Below are 24757 nucleotides of genomic sequence, written 5' to 3'. Positions count from 1 at the left end.
AAAATGGTAACATGCTCATTAATTTTATTTTATCAGAATTTGTATCTTCAGAGGTGTAGGTTCTTATCCAATAATCAACACGCGTCTTGAAAATGTCATCAAACTATAGGAGCTCCCTCCAAGAAAGCCCATGAGGAGGGTGAATTGAAATGCAGATTAAAGCTAATGACATATTAATTACCCTTAGGATACCCTAGATCACTTTGTAAATCTTATTATGCCTGGGCTGGGGAAAGGCTAGATTGATAAAACATTCCCTCCTTTCTCAGGTGTACAAGCAGATCAGGGTCGAACTAAGGATGGAGCAGCACCAATATCCAATGGCAGCCTTATCCATCTCCCCAGGTGGAGCAATGGCTGGAAACAGCACCAAAACAGGGCACCATTGTCCCAAGAAAAGTCAGAGATCTTAACTATCTGCCTAAGATATTCTTTTGAAAGACTTTTGAAAAGGATTTTTTTAAGAAATGTTTTTTCTGAAACTGAGAAATATCTCTTTGGAATGAAATATCAAGGAAGATAGTTCCCTATCCCACAATTTACATATGAAGACGGGATCCTAACTTCAGTGAGCACTGAGCTTAAGTTGCAAAATTATCTCCTCCTGCATTGACTTGAGATACTTGTTTTTTATTTGAATTTAACCAATTACCAAAAAAAGAGCCTCACTAATTACCAAGTAAGTTTATGGTGCACTGTTTATGACAAACAGGGCTGTGTAGACTTCTTTCTTCTTTCATCAAAGCTAATTACTATTTATCTAGACAACATGTATGTAAAAGTTAGGATTTGCATAGTTAGGTACAGTAACAACTTTATGTGTGCCTTTGAAATGTCTCATTGGATTGGCACTGTACACATCACATTACGCTTTAATTGAATAATAAAAGGGTTTTCTTTTAATTCTCTTTTAACTTTGTGGCAAGGTTTCTGAGTTGGATACCCTTTACTTTTAATATTTCCTGAACACTTTCCAGAATTGAAAATGCAACATAAACGTAAAATGTGCCCACCACTTCTCAATTAGAAGGGCTTTGAACACTAGATTCCTTCTTGAGCTCGCAGTATGTAACCTGCAAGTGTGCAACACAGAGCCTCACTGACCCACATCTGCATACAGTAAGTTCTCTAGGCCTCTTTGGTGTCTACTGTCCCTCCAGAGCATACTTAGACCATATTCCTGTGAATACACTCTCATAGGATAATAACCAGTAGTTCTATCCTTTTTCTAAATGCATCTCACATCTTTAGCACTGAAATGGATTCAGAGACGATCGGCCCCAGACACAAATGAGAACAAGATTATGCACACTGAATTGGACACATAAACCCCCTTTCTGCTTTCTCTTCTTGCCCAAATGCAAGGAAATGTGCAGTGAGCCCTACTGAATCCATGCCTCTCTAGGGACTTAAATCTGCAGCTCTGAATTCTGAATCCAAGGTCTGAGGTTCCTCAGGATGCATTAGAGCAGGTTGCAAAGAGGAATTTCTCTTCCTGTTTTATTTCCTTCTCTGTAAATGCAAAGAATACAAAAGTTCAGTGCAAACTAGGCCTGGCCTCAACCTGGAATTTGCAATAAAGGGACATGATTTGGACTGAGGATGGACCAAAAATCTCAGGGGAGGCATATGCTGCAGTGTAAGAGATTACCAGGGACTCGTAAGTTGACTTTGAAAGGACCTATTTGGGGTGAGTGTAAACAATTTTCTAGATCTTGTGTCTTGTCATATTATAGTTGTGTGAGAAGAATAGAAATGCTGGCACCACATCTAAATGTTTCTGTAAATTATTGTACACTTACTACTCACCTTTTCTGGCATAACAAGGATTAAATCTCACAATGTAAATGCTCTTCACAGTGCAACAAACTATACTTCTGAGCACATAGCACATGCTCAGTAGACATTGCATTATGCTGCATTTCGCATTGGAAATTAAGTATATGTTGTGATGAGAGTTGGGCAAAAGGCAGTATATGTATGCTGTGCTTGCTGTCACTATCTCAGTACTACTAATATTGGATCAAGTTTGAGCAACATCAGGACTAAAAGGGGACATAATAAGTAACCCAATTAATGTAGCCCTTCCACACCAGCAGATCACAATTCGTAGAGTGAGGCCCACAGTACCACATGATTTACATTCACATTGATGTTTCAGAGACAATTTTAAGGTAATTACCTCTGAGCCCAGGCTTTCAATTAGGATAATCTGGCTGGATTGAAAAAACACCATCACCTGCCTTTTGAGCTGGATGGGAACATCCTTGTGGTTTTAATTGTGCCCCACAAAATTCTAATTTGATACCAGCGTCAAGCATTAGGACTTCTGCATATATTCATGTGAATTGAGTTTAGCCTTTGTTTTAGAGGGAAGTCACAGGTTCTGCTCTCTGGGTTTGGTAGAGGCAGATCAGTTTGGCTCAGATTCCCATTCCTGTAGCAAAAACTCCTGGCACCTGTAGCAGGGGAAGGTAACCAGAAGAAAAGATAGGATTTTGGTCTACATGAAGGAGCTGATCATAGCTGAATCTTTTCTATGACCAAGAACAAGTGAGTGTAGCTTTTCTGCATTTTATGTTCCTCCTGCTTGTGAATATAGTGGAAGCAAGGGAAAAAATTGTGCTGACTCCTTTAAGCGTAGTCTGAAGATTTAATTATAATCGTTCTACACAATCTCACCTGAAAAGGAATTTCAGAGTAGAAGAAGAGGGAGAAGAAATGGCTGGTTTTCAGGTAAGTGTGTCCCAATTAAGGGGTTGTGTCTACTCTTTCTCCTAGAAAGTCATGTATAACCTCAATTTTTTGAACTTGTAAACCTTTACTTCTTTACTTCTGATGTATATGCCTAAAAAGTTTTGTAACTACATGGTTTTCTTTCTTCTTATGATAGTCAAGGAGCTCTGGAAAATCCTTCCTCCCTATATAACAGAACCTGCTCTATATTCTCTCCTACAAGCTTCTTACTACAATAACCAAGTTTCATAAGAACTGTATGACATGTAATATTGAAAATGTTCCCATTGTGACAGGTCAAGATGGAATAGTGTGAATGTCTGAGATTCGTCCTGGGGATGGGATAGAGTCTTTGGATTTGAGTGAGGAAGGGAAACATGTACTCTCAATGTTTGATCTGGATGCTTCATTAGCTGTACATAAAATATCCTTAGGAAAATTTCGAAAGACGATAGCATTGATTGAAAAGAATAACCAGAAAATTATGGAGAAAAGCGAAAATAGAAGAGTTGCTCTGTATGATACTAAACTATTTAGATACATTATTAAAGATAACAAAATATAGGAAGTATCAGTATCTGAAATTTGTATAAATTGATGATTCTTCATGGTTACATATTGTTGGCCACTACCATCCCAGCAGTGATCTGTGTCCTCCTCTTTGCAACGATGCCTAACACCAATTTGTGCAGCTAAAGTTATGTTAATTTCATTCACTTGCTTAAGATGCTCTCTGACAGATTCATCCAATATAAAGTTAATTGTTTTTTTTTTCTTTATTGTTAAGTGTCTTGTGGAGATTTATTGACTGATGTGCATGAGGCATCACATTAAATCCGGAAGCTCTAATTTATTCTTATACATTGCTTTGAAAAATGAGGGCTATTATCTGTGTTCTGTTCAGATGAACTGAGATAAATTCAAAGTCTACCACTTATTGGATATTGACGATATACCCTCCTTAGGCAAGCAGCATTGTTATCAGTAGTTGTATTATGTGACAGGCAGAGATTCAGACTACACCCCAGATCTACTGAATCAGAGCCTGCATTTAAAAAAAAATTTCCAGTTCTTTATTGTACTGATCAAAATTAGGTGATACTTTCTAAATCTCTATGTTTCCCTATGTGACAAATATGCACAATTTACTGATATGATGTAAATATAACACCCATAAATTTATATTACTGTACTGAGGCCTTTAATTTTGTATTAAATACTTTATCCTCTAAAGCAGAATCATATTCACACAGTTTCATACATCTTTTCTGATCCTCATTCCTGTGAATAAGAGAATATGTTCAAGAATATCAATATGCAAAAAATATCACATTGGATAATTCTAGTCACTCACATGTCAGAAAAAGTTCTCATAACTTATTTTCCTTGTAGTCAAATGAATAATGGCCACTTGGGAAATCTATGTCTTTTTACAGGAGATGGTGACATTCAGGGATGTGGCTGTAGAATTCTCTCCAGAAGAGTGGGCATGCCTTGACAATGCTCAGCGGAATTTGTATAGGGATGTGATGTTGGAGAACTATGGAAACCTGGTCTCCCTTGGTGAGGATCACTTATGTACAGAATTCCTATTCCACATTAAGGTCATTAATTTATTTTTGTAGGTAGTTTCTTAAAAGTTTCTACTTTATATGAATGAATTGTATATCCCCGCTTATAAAGAAAATTTGAAGTTTTGGTGTACAAAATAAAATCATTAGATGTCTCAGGTTATCTTGAACATTTCCTTTTCTTGGGCTGATAGGTATATTTCACACTAGATTAGTAGTTACTCTAGAAATCAGGGTATATACTTCTTGCCTGCAAGTTAGAATAGAATTTCCACCTCTTATTTATTTGGTGCTAGTGGGAATTGGTGCTCTAGTCATAAATTAGAAATAATTTTTTATCATTCTACAAGGTCTGTGAGAAAACAATATCTTGCAAAGGAATTTGTAGAATATTCTATAATGTTCTCTCTGCTAAGGATAGTACTGCATTAGTAATTGGAAAGACTTCAGCAAGAGTCATGTGAATTTTTTTTTTTTTTTTATAAAACAGGTCTTGTTGTCTCAAAGCCAGAGCTGATCACATGTCTGGAGCAAAGGATAGAGCCCTGGATTATGAAGAAAGAGGAAACAACAGCCAAATATCCAGGTAGGTGTGATTCAGTGAAGCATATAACAAATGTTTGAGAGGTAAAGCTCAAGGAGGAAGGCAGATATTAAAAAGTGGCTTGGAATATTCTGCTGTGTTGGCAATGATTTTTAGAAGCCTGTGTTTGTTTCTATTTAACTTACAGAAGGACATCTTCTGTCCCATGCTCTTAAACTCTCTACAAAGTCTACCCATGCACTGATTTTCCTTAGAATTCAGTAAGAGCCAAACTTCTTGTCATGGCTTATAAGGGACTCTATTATCTGTCTCTATTTCTATTGCATGTGGGGATATGAGAATATCTGTACATATTTTGAAGACCTCTACATTAAATCATCTTTTGACAGAGTTTTGCTCTGCTGCCCCTTCTGGAGTATAGTAGCTGATCATAGCTCACTGCATCCTCAAACTTCTGTGCTCCAGGGATCCTACTACTTTAGTCTTCTAAGTAGCTAGGACTAACTATGTTCAGGAGTTACCATTGCAAGCTATTTTTTGTTATTAATAGTTTTTTTTTTTTTTTAAATGGAGTCTCCTTATGTTGCTTGGGCTGGTTTCAAGATTCTGGCCTCAAGTGTTCCTCTTTCCTTGGCCTCCCAAAGTGCTGGGATTATAAGTGTGATCCACCATACCCAGCTCCATGTTTTAAGTTCCTTTTGTTGCCTCATAACTGTAATTTATAAAGTGGAATATTAGAGATATTAGGATTTGTTTCAGTCATGCTAGAAACACTAGGGACAGATGTTCATATTGTCTGCATCATAATTTCCAATTCCAAGGTTTCAGAGGCAATCCTACAGAAATTCAGACTCATTAATTTTATACAAATACATAGCCTCTTCCTAAACATAAGAAAATCTAATGTTATTTCACTTCTAAATATCCTTTTTTCTAGTAGAAAATAAGAGTAAAATTACAACTTTATTAGACCATAGTTTCCAAGCAGTAATATAGTTTATTTTGCATACTCACCTCATAGAATTCTTAAACATACTGTCCCATTGAGTGCTTCAAATTGCTAAATATGTTTATAATCACAATTGATACATAGTATTTGATAACTTATATTTTGTAATTTTCCCCTAATTAGTACCATCAGGAATGTGTGATTCCTATGTGCATATGTGTGCGTATATATGTGTGTGTGTATTTGTGTGTGTGGTGTGTGTGTCTAACAGGTGTACTTTTACACAAATAAGAATTGTATAACTGTATACATTTATTTTTTATGCAGTAATGATTTGATGTGTGTATACATTGTAAAATAATAGAGTTAAAGTGATAAACATATCCATCATCTCTCACATTTATAATTTATTTATAGTGAGAACATTTACTTATAGTGAGGTCTATGTTCTTAACAAGTTTCATGTATATAAATTATTTTTAATAACTGTAACCATGATGCTGTGCATTAGTTCTCCAAGAATTATAACTAAAAGTTATTTCCCTTAAACATCTGCCCACTTTTCTTGCCTCTGCACTCTGGAAACCAATGTTGTACTATTTATTTTTATAAGTTCAACTTTTTTATATTACCTATAGCAGTATTTATGTTTCTGGGAGTGGCTTATTTTACTTAGCATAATCCCTACCATGTCCATACATGTTGTTGAAATGGCAGGATACTTATCATTTTTATGACTTAATAATATTCTATTGTATGTGTTTGTATACTCATTTTTTAGCCTTTTCATCATAAACAGTCATTTAGTTTGTTTCCATTTTATTGGCACATGTGCATAATGCTGTGATATACATGGAGGTGCAGAATCTTCCTAAGATACTGATTTTACATCTTTGGTTATACTCATAAGTAGAATTGATGGATGATAAGGCTGTTCTCTTTTTTACAATTGTTAATGAATCTCTATGATGACAGTACCAATTTACAATCAATAACAGTGTACAGGGATTGCTTTCCTGCACAGTCTTGCCCACACTTGTTATGTCTCTTCTTTTGGACATTACCCATATTAACAGTTGGGAGGGTATACCTTAACAAAATTTTGATTTGTGATTGCATGACGTTGCAGTGATGCTGAGTTTTTCTTCATGTTGCTTGTTATAAATTTGTAGGTTTTCTGTGAGATAGATCTACACAATATTTTTCTTGTTTTTGGTTGGGTAATGATGGTGAAGATAATATTGTTTTTGCTTTTGATTAATAGGAGTTTCCTATATATTTTGGGTATTAACATATTTTAGAATATAAAGTGTGAAAATACTTTCTCCTATCTTATGTTTTCTTATTTTTTTTCTTTTCCTTGCTGTACAGAGGATTTGAACTTTGATGCAGCTCATATTTTTTATATTTTGTTCCAGTTCTTATTTTGTCATACCTCCCCCTGAAAAAAAAAATTTCAAGACATATATAACAGTTGTCCCATATTTCTTCTTTTCACTTACGCTTTTATTTTTAAAGAAACATTACAGTTTTAAGTCTACCATTTAAACCTTTAATACATCTCAAGTTCGTTTTGGTGTATCATGTAAGAAAAAATAGTCTACTTTTATTAATTTGTTTGTGGGTATCCAGTTTTCCAGCACCAAGCATTGAAGAGACCATACTTCCTGCATTCACAGTGCTAGTGCCATAAAGATTAGTTACCTTATATGTTTCCGTTAATTTCTGAGCTCTCCATTCTCTTCCTTTTCTTTTTGTGCCTTTTTTATACACATATTTTGTTGTTTTTATTACTGTCATCTTGACACACACTTAAAAATCAGAAAGTGTGATGCCAGAACCTTTTCTCTTCTTTCTAGACATTGTTTTGGCTCATCAAAGTATTTGTGATATGGTACAAATATTAGGAATTTTTTAGTGAATACTATGTGTAATACCACTAGAATTTTGATAGGGAGTGGATTGAATGTATGCATTGTTTTGGATAATATATTTCTATTTACTCATGTCTTATTCAATTTCCTTTATTAATATCTTCTAGTAGTGAGTGCAAAGGATCTTTTTTACCACTTGGTTAAATTTATATCTTAGAAATCTATTATCTTGATGCTATTGTAATTGACAGTGTTTTCTTTACTTAATGGATAGTTTGCTAGTGTATAGAAAAACAACTGATATATGTATGTAAATTTTATGTCCTGTGAATAGCTGAGTTGTTTTACTACTTTATAATTTTTTTCTATCTTCTTTATGGCTTTTGATATATAAGATAATGTCATCTGCAAACAGTGTTAGTTTTACTCTTCTGTTTATAATTTGAGTGGATTCTTCTTATGTTGTTGCCTAAAATTTCTGATTAGATCTTGTAGTAATATGATAAAATAGATGTGTTAAGAGTCGTTGCATATTATCTTTATATTGGTATCTGTGCATGTGAAGGATTACTTTTCCAGTTTTTATAAAGTGATTTTGGAAGGTAAAGCTGTTTTCTTTAGGGTTCTGGGTTTTCAATGGATAGTTGCTGTAGCTCGGTAACAAGACTGCCCCTTGCTCTGCAGTGGAGTCTGCGTTTGGTGTGCTAGTTCTGAAGCACATGGGCCATTTTCATTCCTCTCTTGTTTCTGGGTAAACTGCATTCCTTCAGGAGTTTGATCTGTATGACACCAATTAGGGCCTGGTTGTATAGTGACTCTGCATATGGTGGAGCTGATACCAGCTGTGTGGGTGGGTGTGGCTACCAATGAGTACCTTGGAAGTTACCCTTCAGTTCACCATGTGCATCTACATACTAAAAAAACTGGACATGGACTGTAGTTGAGACTGCTATAGCAGAGTCACAGGTCTGCTTCACAGATGATAGCAAGACCAAGTAATACAGGCCTGCCTTCATGGCTGCACATAGGTGTGTCTCTCCTAAAGTCACTGGATGAGCAGTACCACTCCAACTTTGTCACAGGGAACCATTGGAACCTCTGTGCATTCCTGATGGTTGACTCATGTTATAGTCTGTAGTGAGGACAAGGAGTCCTTAATTTTGCCAACTGGATGAGAACCTGAATATTGAAAATGACTTCCTAGATCTGTGGTACCTCTATGGTTTAATGACCATTCATTTAAGTCCCCAAATTCACATAAATGTAATTTTCTGTGGATAGCTGCCAAATTTTTGTTTTTTGGGATAAAACAACTGGATACTTTCCACCCGACCATATTGCTCTTTTTTTTTTTTATTTTGGTTTTTTATTTTTATTTTTATTTTTTTTTATTGGCTTTCTTTTTTAATTTTTTTTATTGGCTTTTCTTTTTTTTATTTTGGCATATTATGGGGGTACAGATTTTAAAGTTTCAATAAATGCCCATTTCCCCCCCTCCCCCCAAAAGTCTGAATCTCCATCATGACTATCCCCCAGATGGTGCACATCTCACTCATTATGTATGTATATACCCACCCCCCTCCCCCCTCCTACTTGCCCAATACCCTATTACTGTAGTACCTATGTGTCCACTTAGGTGCTACTCAGTTAATACCAGCTTGCTGGAGAATATATCTGGTGCTTGTTTTTCCATTCTTGAGATACTTCACTTAGTAGTATGGGTTCCAGCTCTAACCAGGAAAATATAAGATGTGCTATATCACCATTGTTTCTTAGAGCTGAATAGTACTCCATGATATACATATACCACATTTTATTAATCCATTCTTGGATTGATGGGCACTTGGGCTGTTTCCACAGCCTTGCAATTATGAATTGTGCTGCTATAAACATTCGAGTGCAGGTGTCTTTTTTGTAGAGTGTCATTGGATCATTTGGGTAGATGCCCAGCAATGGGATTGCTGGATCAAATGGTAGATTCACTTGTATCGCTTTAAGGTATCTCCATATTGCTTTCCACAGAGGTTGAACTAGTTTGCAGTCCCACCAGCAGTGTAGGAGTGTTCCTCTCTCTCCTCAACCACGCCAGCATTTATTGTTTGGAGATTTTTTGATAAAGGCCATTCTCACTGGGGTTAAGTGATATCTCATTGTGGTTTTGATTTGTATTTCCCTAATGATTAGGGATGTTGAGCATTTTTTCATATGTTTGTTAGCCATTCTTCTGTCTTCTTTAGAAAAGTTTCTGTTCAAGTCCTTTGCCCACTTTTTAATGGGGTTATTTGATTTTTCCTTCCTGATTTTCATGAGTTCTAAGTATATTCTAGTTATCAGTCCCTTATCGGATGCATAGGATGCAAAAATTTTCTCCCATTCTGTAGGTTGTCTGTTTACTTTCATGATTCTTTATGTATTTTTAAGTTCTGATCTGTTCCATGTCTATGTCTTATAACATTAGAATCCAAGGTTGAGAAAAACATGGGAGCATTTCAATTTCTCTACATTGTCAACATATGTATGTATGTGTATATATATTTACTTATTTAAAACTTCTCAATGTAATGGATGTGAGGTAATATCCCATTGTGATGTTGCTTTGCATTTCTCTAAAGATTAATAATTTGGAGGACCATTTCAAATTCTGTTTGGCCATTTGTATATCTGCTTTTCAGAAATGCCAGATCAATCCATTGTCCATTATTTAATCAAGTCATTCATTTTTGTTGTTGAGTTGTAGTCATTTTTAACCATAATAGATGTAATCTATTATGGTTAAGTGGGCTTCATCCGAGAGATGTAGGCATGGTTAAACATAGGCAAATCCATAAATGTAATTATATACATAAAAGGAAAGTAAAAACAAAGACCATATAATATTCTCAAGAGACCCAGAAAAAGCATTTAACAAAATCAGGCCTCTTTGGTGTAAGAATGCTTAACAAGATAGGCATTGAGGGGACTTACTTCAAAATGATAAAGGTCATATATGACAAACCCCCAGTCAATCTCACACTGAACAGAGAAAATTTGAAAGCATTCCTGCTTATAAGCAGATAATATATCCCTTTAAGTTATTGTAAACATAGTACTGGAAATCATTGCCAGAGCTTCTGGCAAGGGAAGGAAACTAAGGGAGTCTCAAACAGAGCAGAAGAGGTCAAACCATCACACTTTACAGATTAATGATCTCAGAAAACACCAAAGAGTCTGCCAAAAGCTACTGGAGTTGATAAATAAGTTCAGCAAAGTCTCAGGTTACAAAATCAATGTACACAAATCAGGAACTTTCTCATAGGCCAACAACTGTGAAACTGAGAACCAAATCAAAGATGCATGCCTTTCATAATTGAAACAAAGCAAATGAAATACTTAGGAATATATTTACTACGGATGAGAAGGACTTCTACAGGGAGAATTATAAAACACTGAGGAAGGAAATAGAAGAGAATAGAAACATACAGAAAAGCATTCCATGGTCAAAGATAGGCAAAATCAACATTGTTAGAATATCTATACTACCCAAAGTAATCTACAGATTCAATACAATTTGTGTTAAACTAATAACATCATTGTTTACAGATTTAGAAAAGTAATTCTATACTTCATATGGTACAAGAGAAGGCCCCATAAAACAAAAACGACATTGAGGAGCATGAACAAATTGAGAGGCATCCCTTTACCAGACTTTAAGCTATAGTACAAGACTATCATAACCAAAACAGCATGGCATTGTCTCAAGAACAGGACATAGAACAAAAGACCAGAACCGAGAGCATAGATATAAAACCATCCTCATATAGCCATGGAACAGCAGACAAGAACATGTACAGGGGAAAGAAATCCCTTTTGAATAAATGGTCCAGTGAAATTTGGATAGACACATGTAGAAGAATGAAGCAGGATCCACACCTATAATCTCTCACAAAAATCAATTCACAATGGATGAAAGACTTTATCCTATGGCATAAAACCATAGAATTTTAGAAGAAAATGTTGAAAATGCTCTTACATACTTCAGCCTAGACAAAAAATTTAGGAAGACTACCCCAAAATCAATCACACCACCAACAAAAATAAATAAATCAGGCGTCATCATACTAAAAAGTTTCTACACAGCCATTAAAAGTATAACTAGAGCAAACAAACAACCTAGAGAATGGGAGAAAATATTTGCATGGTATATATTCAATATATTGCTAATAGCTAGAATTTATACATAAGTCCAGGAACTCAGTAAGATAAAATCAAACAACCTGATTAAAAGCGTGCCAATATATGAACAGAAAGTTTTAAAAAGGACATGTACTATGGCCAAGAAGCATATGAAAAATGTGTGTACATCTCTATTCATCAAGGAAATGCAAATGAAACCAAACTGAGATATCCCTTAGCTCTAGTGAAAATGGCTTTTATCAATAAGCCAAAAATAAGTGTAGGTGTGGATGTAGAGAGTTAGGAACACTTATGTACTACTAGCAAGACTGCAACCTGGTACAATCTCTCTGGAAAGTTATATGGAGGCACAGGAAAGTACTAAATTTAGAACATCCATTTGATCCAGAAATCCCACTACTTGGTATCTAACCAATGTAAAAACGTCATCCTATAATAAATACATCTGCACTTGAATGTTCATAACATCAAAATTTACAATTGCAAAGAGGTAAAAACATCCTTGGTACTTATAAATACATTAATATAAATATATCTATAAATAAATATAAAATGTGATATATGTATACCATGGAGTACTACTGAGCCTCAAATTTAGTGGCTAAATGACACCCTTTTATATTATCCTTGATTATGCTGGAGGCCTTTCTTTAAAGTAAATTATCACAAGAATGGAAAAACAAGCACCACAAATAGTCCCTATCAAATTGTTACCAATCGATCAACACATATGTGAACAAATGGAAGTAAATTTCAGTGGGTATTGGGCTGCTGAAAGGGGGAGAAGGTGTTGGGAAAATCCACTCCTAATGAGTGTGGTGCACACGATCTGTGGATGGGCACAGTTGTAGCTCTGATCAGTCGATGCAAAAGCAATATACATATTCTAAATTATTTACTCCCATAATATTTTGAAATTAAAAAAAAACATTTTGTAATATGTAAGAAAGTTTTGAAAAGTTCATCTCTGTATCTCTTTAAGATATTCTTTTTTATTTTAATTATTGTAAAATCACAAAAATTGAAATCTTAATTACTTTTAGTTGTTAACATCAGTCATGTGAGCTATATTTACATCATCATGTACTATATTGTCTGGAATGTATGTACTAAGTAAATGTGAATTTCAGTACACATGAGAAAACTACCTGTTTTGCCCATTGCCTAACTGCTGACAAAAAGCATTATGTTTTCTGTTCCTAAGAGTGTAACAGCTTAGAAATATCCTATCCATACAATCAAAATACATCTGTCTTATTGTGACTGAGGTTCCATTAAGCATAATATCATCGAGGTTTATCTATATTGTGGATGTTATTAGAGAATCTATTTTTTCTTAAGCTGAGAAATAATCCATTATTTCTACATTTCAAATAGTATTTATCTGTTCATTTGGCAAACGCAGTTTGGGTTGCTTTCATCTATTGACTTATGTGAATTATTGTGAAATAAATATGCATATGAATATAACTCTTTATTTTACAATATATGCAAGAGCTTATTTGTGTTTCTTTCTCATTCATTGGTCCAGGTGTCTCTGCCATTAGATAACTTCTTTGACTACTGTATCATTTTTTTTATTTTTCTATTTTTATTTCAGCATATCATGGGAGTAGAAATGTTTAGGTTATGTGTGTTGCCTTCACCCCAGAGTCAGAGTTTTAAGCATGTCCAAGCCCAGATGGTGCACATCAAACTCATTATGTTTGTATATACCCATCCCCTCCACCCCCTCCTACGTGCCCGACACCCGATAAATGTTATTCCTATATGTCCACTTAGGTGTTGATCAGTGAAACCAATTTGCTGGTGAGTACATGTGGTGCTTGTTTTTCCATTCTTGGGATACTTCACTTAGGATAATGGGGTTCAGCTCTATCCAGGAAATTACAAGAGGTGCATATCAGTGTTGTTTCTTATAGCTGAGTAGTATTCCAAAATATACATTTTTAATGTTTTAAAATGGGTAAGTGTGGTACCTATAGCATTGCTTCTCTTTTTGATGATTGTTCACATCTTTGTGGTCTCTTGAGATTTCATATTATTTTGGGGTTTGCTATTTCTGTTTTTGAAAAAAATGTAATAGAGAATTTGAAAGGAATTGTATTTAATCTGTAGATCACTTTGGACATTTTCACAACATTAGGTCTTCTTCCCTTGAACAAGAACATGTTCAAGAGTGTGTTGTTTATTTTCCTATACTTTTGAATTTCTCTGTGTTTTTTGTGTCACTTATCTACAGTTTCATTCCATTCTGGTGAGAAATTAAACTGTGTAAAATTTCAATTTTTGAAACTTGGTTAAGACATGTTTTCTGTCTGAACAGGTAGATTTGTAGGAAGAATTTTTATGAGCTATCAAGAATATTGTATATTTTATTATGTTCTATATATGTGTGAGGACTTATTGTTCTTTAGTGATTTCAACTCTCCTGTTTTCTTACTAGTAATTTGACTGACCTTATTAGTATTGAAAGTGGAATACCATGCTATCCTATTATTTTTATGTTCATTTCTTGCTTCAATGTTGTCAACACTTTTTATATATTTGAGAACCTTTATGCAAGACATAGATAGATATCAGATATATAAATTATATTTAAAGGGTTATCAGTGAATGACCTCCTTTTATATTAAATGTCCTTGTTTGTCTCTTGTGGCACTTTTGACTTAAAGTATATTTTATAAACTATAACATTTTGCACTTCAAAAGTCATGTGCCTAATATAATTTTGAACTCCACTGCTCTTCTGGTATGCTGAGCATTTTCGTGGTATGTCTTGTTATTTCCTGTCACTTTTTGTCTATTGCTTTCACCAGGTATGAAGTCAAGTCTCTTTAGAGAGAATATAGTTGGATTTTTTAATTTCTTTATTTAATTGTGTCTTCTGAGTAGAAATACTAGTACATAAATATTTGCATAATTGTTTAAAAGGGACGGATTCAAAATTGCCCTAATATTAATTGTTTATGTAACTTTTGTCACTATTTAGTCTTTCTTTCCACTCCTTTTCTCCTCATTCCACCTCACTGATTTTTATTGATATATTTTGTTTCTGTGGCCACCTTCATTTGTGTATTGCATTAAACATTTTTCTGGTGTTCACTGTGAGAATTACCTAAAATCTTTTGAAGCTGCAACTTATGTTAAACTGATAACTACTTAACTTCAATTGTACATAAAAATTCAAAATATTTATATCTGCCCTCAACTTCATGATATAGATGTCAGTAATTATGTCTCTTTACATTATGTCAATTAACATGTGGGAATGATCATTTTTATTTTGTCTTTCAAATTTGATAGCATAATTAAATGTTTTTGCACCATCAATATAATACTGCAGAATTTTATTTTTGATATGTGCATATCTTTCCCAGAATGTTATGTAGTCGTCTTGGAAGATAGAAACCAGACATTCAAAGGCCATCAAAAACCAGATGTATGGACACATGTGCCATTGGTTTGACTCTCTTTTGAAAGGGAATCCAGAAAATGGAATTTTACTGCTAAAGTGAGAACTGTATATGAGTGGGGAGGAAGAGTTTTGCTGGGTAAATGTAACATATGTCACTTCCCCTTCCATATGGTTCTTGGTGTCATACTCATCTGGGGTACCATGAAATATTACCACTTATGATTTCTCAATGAATCATGTTTGCAAATATATTTTGGAGGTCATATATCTATGATGGAAGTAAGACTATGGTATTCTATTGCACTTTCTTGCTAATGTGCTTGGTATAGTTTTGTATATTAAAATTATGAAGTATATTTACATAAGTATAATTAGTGAGATCCTTTATTATTTTCATTTCTTTCAGAACTCTCTTCCCATTGCACTGAAGACCCAATGCCAGAGCAGGGCATAAAACATTCATTCCAGAAATCAATAATAAGACCGTACGGAAGCTCTGACCAAAAAAATGTACTTTTAAGAAAAGACTGGGAGTGTGTTGATGAGTGTAAGAGGCAGAAAGTATGTTATGATGGTCTTACCCAATGTTTGTCAGGTAACAATAGGAAAATCTTGAAAGGTTATAAATGTATAAAAATGTTTAGCAAGTCCTCAAATCTAAGTAAACCTAAGATAAGGCACACTGGAGAGAAAGGTTTCAAAGATAATGAATGTGGCAAACCTTTTATGCACAGCTCAAAAGTTCTTGGACATAGGAAATTTCACACCGTAGACAAACCCTCCAAGTGTGAAGAATGTGGAAAACCCTTTAACTGCTACACAAATCTCACTATACATAAGAGAATTCACACAGGAGAGAAACCCTACAAATGTGAAGAATGTGGCAAAGCTTTTACCCATTGCTCAATCCTTACTCAACATAAAAGAATTCATAATGGAGAGAAAACATACAAATGTGAAGAATGTGGCAAAGCCTTTACCCAGAGCACACACCTTGCTCAACATAAAAGAATTCATAGTGGAGAGAAACCCTACAAATGTGAAGAATGTGGCAAAGCCTTTATCAAGATTGGCGACCTCAATCGACATAAACGAATTCATACAGGAGAGAAACCCTACAAATGTGAAGAATGTGGCAAAGCCTTTATCAAGATTGGAGACCTCAATCGACATAAACGAATTCATACAGGAGAGAAACCCTACAAATGTGAAGAATGTGGCAAAGCCTTTATCAAGATTGGAGACCTCAATCGACATAAACGAATTCATACAGGAGAGAAACCCTACAAATGTGAGGAATGTGGCAAAGCCTATACCTGGTACTCAACCCTAACAATACATAAAATAATTCATACTGGAGAGAAACCATACAAATGTGAAGAATGTGGCAAGGCCTTTACCCAGAGCACATATCTTACTAAACACAGAAGAATTCATAGTGGAGAGAAACCCTACAAATGTGAAGAATGTGGCAAAGCCTTTAACAAGATTGGACATGTCCATCGACATAAACGAATTCATACAGGAGAGAAACCCTACAAATGTGAGGAATGTGGCAAAGCCTTTACTCAGAGCACACACCTTACTCAACATAAAAGAATTCATACTGGAGAGAAATCCTACAAATGTGAGGAATGTGGCAAAGCCTTTACCCAGAGCACACACCTGACTCAACATAAAAGAATTCATACTGGAGAGAAACCATACAAATGTGAAAAATGTGGCAAAGCCTTTAACAAGATTGGAGACCTCAATCGACATAAACGAATTCATACAGGAGAGAAACCTTACAAATGTGAGGAATGTGGCAAAGCCTTTACCTGGTGCTCAACACTTACTCTTCATAAAATAAATCATAATGGAGAGAAACCCTACTAGTGTGAAGAATCTTGCAAAGCCTATATCCGGTGTAGAGACCTCACTCAACATAAAAGATTTCATTCAGGAAAGAAATCATACAAATGTGAGGAATGTGGCAAAGCCTTTACCCGATACACACACTTTACTCTGGATAAATGAATTCATACTTGAGAGAAACCCTAGAAATGTGAGCAACGTGGAAAAGCCTTTTCCCAGTGCTCAATCTGTACACTATATAAAATAATTCATAGTGGAGAGAAACCATACAAATTTGAGGAATGTGGCAAAGCTTTTATCCAGTGCTCACACCTTAATCTATATGAAAGAGTTCATAACAGAAAAAAATTGTATAAATGTGAAAATTGTGACAAAGTCTTTAATAACTGCTCAATCTTACTCATCATCAAAGAAATCATACTAGATATAAGTGAGACAAATGCAATGACTTTGGAAGTACTTTCTCAAAATATTAGCTTTAAAATGCACAACAGTACTTATACTTATGTAAACAATAATAATGTAGAGTGCTGATAATATCTTGAGTTATAACAGACATTTTATTGGACATGGGAGAACTTTCACTGAAAGTAATTCTCCAATATTTTCTGAAACATTGATCAACATCACAAAAATTTTCATAGATAGAAACCTTACAAATATACTGAATGTGAACAAATATTTATGGAAAAGGTGTACATTAGAGAACAACAAAGAATTGATACTTAAAACTTCTTTACAGATATAATAAATTTCAGAACACATTTACTCAAAATTAAGTCTAAACAGATATCACAGGACTCACAGCAAAATGTGCTGAGGCACTAACACATTTAAACATTTCTTTAAACCATGTTGTTGAGTATAGAGAATAACTCTGTTAAAATAGTTAGATAACTTATTTTTATGGCAGTTTTAAAAGCACGAGATTTTTTGAAAATTATAATGATGTGTAAAATATACTTTCTTGTCAGGGTGGGATGCAAATTCAATAAAGTATAATTTTTTTTGCAACCTTTGACAAGGAAATACTGATGTTATTCAACTTTAAAAACAGTAGATGCTATGCTTCATTTTTAGTGTGTATGTGAATGTCTATGGTTAATGATAGCTACATCATTAGAAGTCTGTGTGTATTAAGTACACATCATTCATGTACTTTTCCATAGAAAACTAAAATCACTGAAATGTAAGATGTATGAAATGGAGAGGTGCTGTGTGGTAGACTTCTAAAAAACAGTATTTCAAGTGATATATGATGTAGGTATACACACTAATATCCTTCTCATTAAAATCAGAATGAAACGATGACAATATTACCAATAATTTGTTTTACTAATTGTGCATTAGAATAATGAAACAATGAATTTTTAAATATTTTTAGATTACATGTAAAGTTAATTTGTTTTATTAAATTAAAAAATGTTTTTATTGTGTCAAACGTGTTTTAGATGGAATGAACTGTAATTTTTCTACCAACATTAACCTATTCCATGTTACTCAAAGTTGGAGGCAATGGATTGTAAAAATGTACTATTGGGTTACACAGTAAAATTAAATCATTTATGATCCTTTCTTCAGTGACTTCAAATTTCTAATTCTTTGGAGAATAATGTTCCCACAAGTTTTACTTTTTATTATTTTTATAATTCCATTGTAACTGTAATGCTTCTAATAAAGTTTGTCCACTTAATGAAAAGCCATATATTTCTGAACACTGAATGCGTACTTGTTACATTTTATGCTACATTTTTCTTTTAATATGCAACCCATCTGGCCAGTGAAATAGAAATAAACACATTTTTTTTACTTATAATAAATCATATATATAAATACAGCACCTATAAGATGAACTTTAGTTGTAGTACATTTACAGAGTAAGTATTTTTGTATGAACATGGATGTGTACTTATTTTCAAAAGAAAAGAATAAATATTGAAAAAAATAGGTAATTTCATAATTGTTCAGAATTTACTAGCAAACTAGAAACCCCATAGATTCTGAAAGCAAATTTTTTTTTTTTTGCTTTATGTTGAATTAATTTGTTTAAAATTGTAAAGTTTGGCCGGGCGCTGTGGCTCACGCCTGTAATCCTAGCTCTTGGGAGGCCGAGGCGGGCGGATTGCTCAAGGTCAGGAGTTCAAAACCAGCCTGAGCAAGAGTGAGACCCCGTCTCTACTATAAATACAAAGAAATTAATTGGCCAACTGATATATATATAAAAAATTAGCCGGGCATGGTGGCGCATGCCTGTAGTCCCAGCTACCCGGGAGGCTGAGGCAGAAGGATCACTCGAGCCCAGGAGTTTGAGGTTGCTGTGAGCTAGGCTGACGCCACGGCACTCACTCTAGCCTGGGCAACAAAGTGAGACTCTGTCTCAAAAAAAAAAAAAAAAAAAATTGTAAAGTTTGTAGTTCACAACCTGACCATGCCAATCCTCTGTTCTCACATGCTTATTACTCATGCTAGGCCTATTATATTATTTCATTATTTCAAAGTTTGTTATGTATTGTATATGTTACATACGCTGCAATTATAAGAATGATTTTTATAAAATTTAATTGTGGCTCCTGGAAAGAGATTGAAATGTCCAGGGTGAAAAATGTCACTGATTTGCATGTGGAGTGAGGGGACCTGCAGAACAAACAACTCTCAGAATTTATAAGTGGGAATTCTGCTTCTTTCATTTCATAATTACCTCCAGTGTTGATTTTTTTGCTATCTTTTTATCTTCATTCCCTTCTACAAATGTATCTAAGGCATTCTTCTTTCTGCGTGCACTTGGGCTGCAACATTCTCACTGTTGTACTCACCCCCTGTGAGTTCACATAATACTTTAAAAGTTCTGATGAGAATTGTAGAATTATTTATTTTGGTGAAAAAAAGTTTAACTAGAGAGTTTGAGGCCATTTATTGGCTATACATGCAGCATTCTAATGACTTAATTAAGATTAGAGAGATTCTGAATCCTAAGCTTAAGGTAAGAGCCTTAAGTACAAAGACAGATAAAGAATTATGAATGCCAAAGGATTAAATCAGGAACTCAGTATTGTTTGCTTTGTAAAAGCAAACTGTTATTAGATCCTACCATATAATGCCATAAATATGAAAATAATTACAATAAGTAAAGCATTAATAAGTGTGAGATGCATATGGTAAGTACTATATAAAGAAACATGAGAATCTGGCAATCTCTTAATAGAGAGTTTAGGTATATAAAGAAGTTTGAATTTAATTTTCTATGAAGTACTTATAGTACAACATATGCATCCACTAGAATCTAATTATGAGTGTGTATTTTCAGTGTTAGAATAGAATGATTTCTGTGCATTTAAAGTATTTGGAATAATATTTCTTTTCTGATATTTCAATCTAGAGAATTTATTTTACATGACTTTATCTTCCTTTATTTTAGTGGGTGCAGTACCCAGGACACAGTTCTCATTTTTAGTCATCTAACTGTGGCCAACAATTTGGTCTTTCTCTGTAGAGGAATCTCAGGGTCATGGCTGCTTTTTGATTGACTATTTTATGAGTGACTTTGGATGCAATCCTGTTTTCTATGCTCACAGTGGCCAGAGGTGAGACAGTGAGCACCACATACCTCTTTAGTCTCTTCCATAACATAATCATCAGCACCAAAATGTCCAGGTGTCTTTAGTTTCAAATAAAAGCGTGAAAACCCTGTTCATGTTGTATGCTGGATTATGAGTCTGCTGGTAAATATCAGAGTTCCCTTGCTTACGACTGACAAATGGAATGACAAAAACAGCACTCTCACTCTGTTGCCTGGGCTAGAGTGCCGTGGCATCAGCCTCGCTCACGGCAACCTCAAACTCTTGGGCTCAAGGGATCCTTCTGCCTCAGCCTCCCTAGTAGCTGGGACTACAGCCATATGGCACAATGCCCTGCTAATTTTTCTATGTATTTTATTTGGCCAATTAATTTCTATCTCTAGTAGAGACATGGAAATATTAATAAATATTTATTTTGTTTTATTTATCTCTTGTTTCTGTGCTAAAACTATTAAAATATATGACTTTGATTACTGTGGTTTTAATCTAAGTCTAAACATCTGATGCTGTAAATCCTTCTAATTTTTCTTCTTCTTGATTCTCATGTTATTGGCCCTTACTACTATGTACAATAAATTTTGAAACTGGCTAATCAGTTTCCACAAGGTACCTGCTAAAATTGTTTATTGTGGCTGTTTTAACCCATCAATGAATTTGGAGAGAACAGGCATATTAATAATATAAGAGAAACAAAACAAAACAAACAAAACACCAAGAAAACCCATCCAAACCCAAACTAAAGACCATAATAAAAAAGAAAGAATAAATGGGGAATACATATTTACAACTCATATCACAAAGGGGCTTAAATCTTCAATACATAAAGAACTCTGAGAAATTTATAAGAAAATAAATGGGTACAAAGTAGAATAATAACCCCCAGTTCACATAAAAAGAAATCTCAATAGATTGTAGAAGATGACAATATGCTAAGGCTCAGCATAATATGACAATGTTGTCAAATTCAAAGTTTGACAACACACTTTGGCACCATGTGGCCACATCTGAATGCACTGGTGTTGCCCACAGGCCCCAAAAAGCCTGGAGTACAAAGAGCAGGCAGAGACTGAAGCTGAAGGATCACATGGGGCTAGCTTGAAGAGCAGAGCTGTGGGTGCACTCTGCATGCCCACTCAAATTGGGACAGGAAACCTGGCTTCCCTATGCTTTATGTTCATGGCACAGGCCATGACAGGAGGCCTGTGCCCTCATGTGTGACTGTGCTCAGCCCATGCTGACATCCTATCTGCTGTTGATGAATCCCGACACCATGTCCTCACTCAATACACACTTCTTCAAATTCTCATTGTAGAATTGGGAAACTGAGGCACAGAATGAGGATGGCACTAGCCCATACCAAGGGGGTGGACAGACTCTGGAGCATTAGGAAGTACTCTGTCTTCCTAGGCCTTGGCCCACCTTTTTCCAGAAGGTTTTCTTTGCAAATGGAAGCATCCAAGAACCTGAAAGACCCTTTCTAACTGCCTCTCCACCTGAGGCCACTTCCCTTTACACATGAGTTCAGACAACCTCAATCTCCACAGGAGTTCATACAAACACACACATGCACAGTGTGTGCAGTGAATTCTCAGGTGAGGACCATGGATCTTGAGTAACAGGAGTAGACACTAGAGATATGAAAAGAGAAAAAGAAGATAAGTTGACGGTGGCAGTGCTATGAGGCAGGAACATCCACTTCCTAGCTACATGCCATGCAAAGGGACCAAGATTATGAGCAAGTGGAACCTCCAGGTCCCCAAAGTTCTATCTGGACTGGGGTCACAGAAAACACAACCTTGAGAGGGCAGGCCTTGCGTCCTGTCCTCAGTTTTGTGGCCTCTTGAAGCTAGCATGAGCCTGATGCACAAAAGATGTGGGAGAGAAATCCTGTTTCCTCCTGTATAAATTGGGGTGTTTGGGTAACACCAAGAGGTCACAATGATCATAAATAGCTTCTGGCCTTGGGTTTCATTGATGACTGACTCACTGTGCTCCGAGACTCTAGAAAAATGCATTTCCCTCCCTGGAGAACCTTCAGGGCTGAGAGAGTATTGGGAGCTTAAGAGACTGAAAATTTGGACCAGGGCAGAATGTTGGAGAGCACTGGACACCAAGTGTTATGTCCAGGGATTATACAAGGTCTTCTTGGGTCCTTCAGGTACTCATTTGGAAGCTGGTGGAAATCATTGCCCTGGCTGAGGTGACCATGCTTCATGAATAAGCTGCACACCCCAGGAGGTGGAAGCAAAGAGGGGACAAGGCAGGCTTCTAGTGTCCATCTTCTTGTCTTTGGAGCAAGAAGATCCTGATCTTTGCCCCCTTGGAACCATGGAGAGCCACTGCCTTGTAGATCCTTAAATGCAAGTGGCTGCTTTGTTCCCTGATGCTCCTGCATGTTGGGCGCGGTGGCAGCGCCATTAAAAAATGGCGCTGATATCCGGTGCCTCGCCCTTGCTTCTCCCGCTGGTAAACAAGCTTTGCGCCTGTGTGTCGAATGTAACCAATGATATGAGTTTCCTGCTTTGCAGTGTATATAAGAAACTGCCCTTCCCCTTTTCTGGGTCTTCCGTAAAATGTAACCTAAGGGATCCCCCAATAAAGCACTGTCAGAAGGACTCCTGTTGCCGCGTCTTCCTTGCTGGCGAGGCGGGCGCGACAAGTGGTGCCGAAACCCGGGAACCGAAACAACTTTGAAGCACCAGCGGAGACGACCTCATTAGGAGGTGAGTTCAGAACTGACGTGCGGGACGGCCGTTCTCTCCCTTTCCCCAAGTCACTATGGGCAACATACCGCTTCGACGCTTTGTGTGGCCTCTGAAGAATCTTTTATCTAGTAATAGGATTCACATTGAGGATCGCGATTTAAAGAATTTTCTGAAGGAAGTGGACCGGATTGCTCCTTGGTTTTTATGCTCTGGTTCGCTGACGATAGCGTCCTGGAAAAAACTAGGGATAGACCTTAAGGGAGCATCAGATTTAAAACCCGGTGTGCTTCTGCTTCATAGATTGATTTTAGATTGTTTAAAATGTGATCCTCTCGGTTCTCAGAGTGCCGCAGAGCAATTGGCGGAAGTTCAGTCACAGTGTTCAGAAGGAGGAAGTGGGGGAGGTGCTGCAGCGATGAGTGAAAAGGAGAAGTTGCTAAACAAGTCACAAAGGCCGGGGACTAGCTCAGGGGCGTTGGCCACGCCCCTGCCCCCGGTGCCACAGTTTCCAGACTTGCACTTTGAGTCTCACTCGGACAAATCTGAGTCCTCGTCCGAGTCTTCCGACTCCGAGGAAGGAGACCCTCCGTGCCCTACTTTCGCTGACTTAAGGAGGGAGCTCCGGCGGCTCAATGCACAGGAGGTGACATAGATCGCTCCTAAAACTGCTCCAGGTGCAGCGGGCGGAGGTGCTAAGTGGCCACCCCCTTATAGTCCAGAGACTAGACCTCTGGCGCCCCCTGGGCCGCCACGAAATCCTACATCTTTTTTGGCACCTGAAACTGCTGCTGCCATGGATGCTGCTTCAGTTTTTCCTATCTTCATAGATCAGAATAATCAAAGATTTTGGCAACCTATAGATCAAAAGCAATTAAAAGAGTTAGCAGAGGCGGTCCGTAATTGGGGCCATGGCGCTGCTTATACTCTGGCTTTAGTTGAGCGCCAGGCCAACGGCGCCTTTACGCCCGACGATTGGAATAAACTCACTCGGGCTGTTTTGACCACAGGACAGTACCTTGATTGGAAGTCTATCTATTGTGAAGGCTGTCATGGGCAGGCTAGGCAAAATGCCGCTCATGGGCAAGGAAAGGAACATTGGACTTACGATATGCTGACAGGACAGGGACAATGGGCCAATAATCAGACAGGTTACCCTGAGGAAGTGTATGCGCAAATTAATAGTATAGCTATCAAGGCATGGAAGAGCTTGCCCAACCGGGGTGAGGTTAGGGGAAACTTGACTAAGATTATTCAAGCCCCAGCCGAACCATTCTCTGATTTTGTAGCGCGCCTGGTAGAGGCGGCAGGAAAGATCTTTGGAGACCTAGAGACAGCTATGCCTTTAGTAGAGCAGC

General features: G+C 36.3%; 1 protein-coding gene across 1 annotated transcript in view; it reads left to right on the top strand.

The window, feature by feature from the left end:
- Nucleotides 1-22918, top strand: part of LOC142865697 (uncharacterized) — a 30060-nt gene extending 7142 nt beyond the window's left edge. Inside the window, exons 3-4 of the mRNA XM_075998892.1 lie at nucleotides 16479-17060; nucleotides 22782-22918. Coding sequence (XP_075855007.1) covers nucleotides 16479-17060; nucleotides 22782-22918 — 719 coding nt within the window. The remainder of the gene's footprint in view (nucleotides 1-16478; nucleotides 17061-22781) is intronic.
- The last annotated feature ends 1839 nt before the right edge of the window (nucleotides 22919-24757 follow it).

The sequence above is a fragment of the Microcebus murinus genome, chromosome 31 (genome assembly GCF_040939455.1).
Source record: "Microcebus murinus isolate Inina chromosome 31, M.murinus_Inina_mat1.0, whole genome shotgun sequence".
Taxonomy (NCBI): domain Eukaryota; kingdom Metazoa; phylum Chordata; class Mammalia; order Primates; family Cheirogaleidae; genus Microcebus; species Microcebus murinus.
The sequence above is the reverse complement of the archived record's forward strand: the minus strand, read 5'-3'. Positions and strand labels throughout refer to the sequence as shown.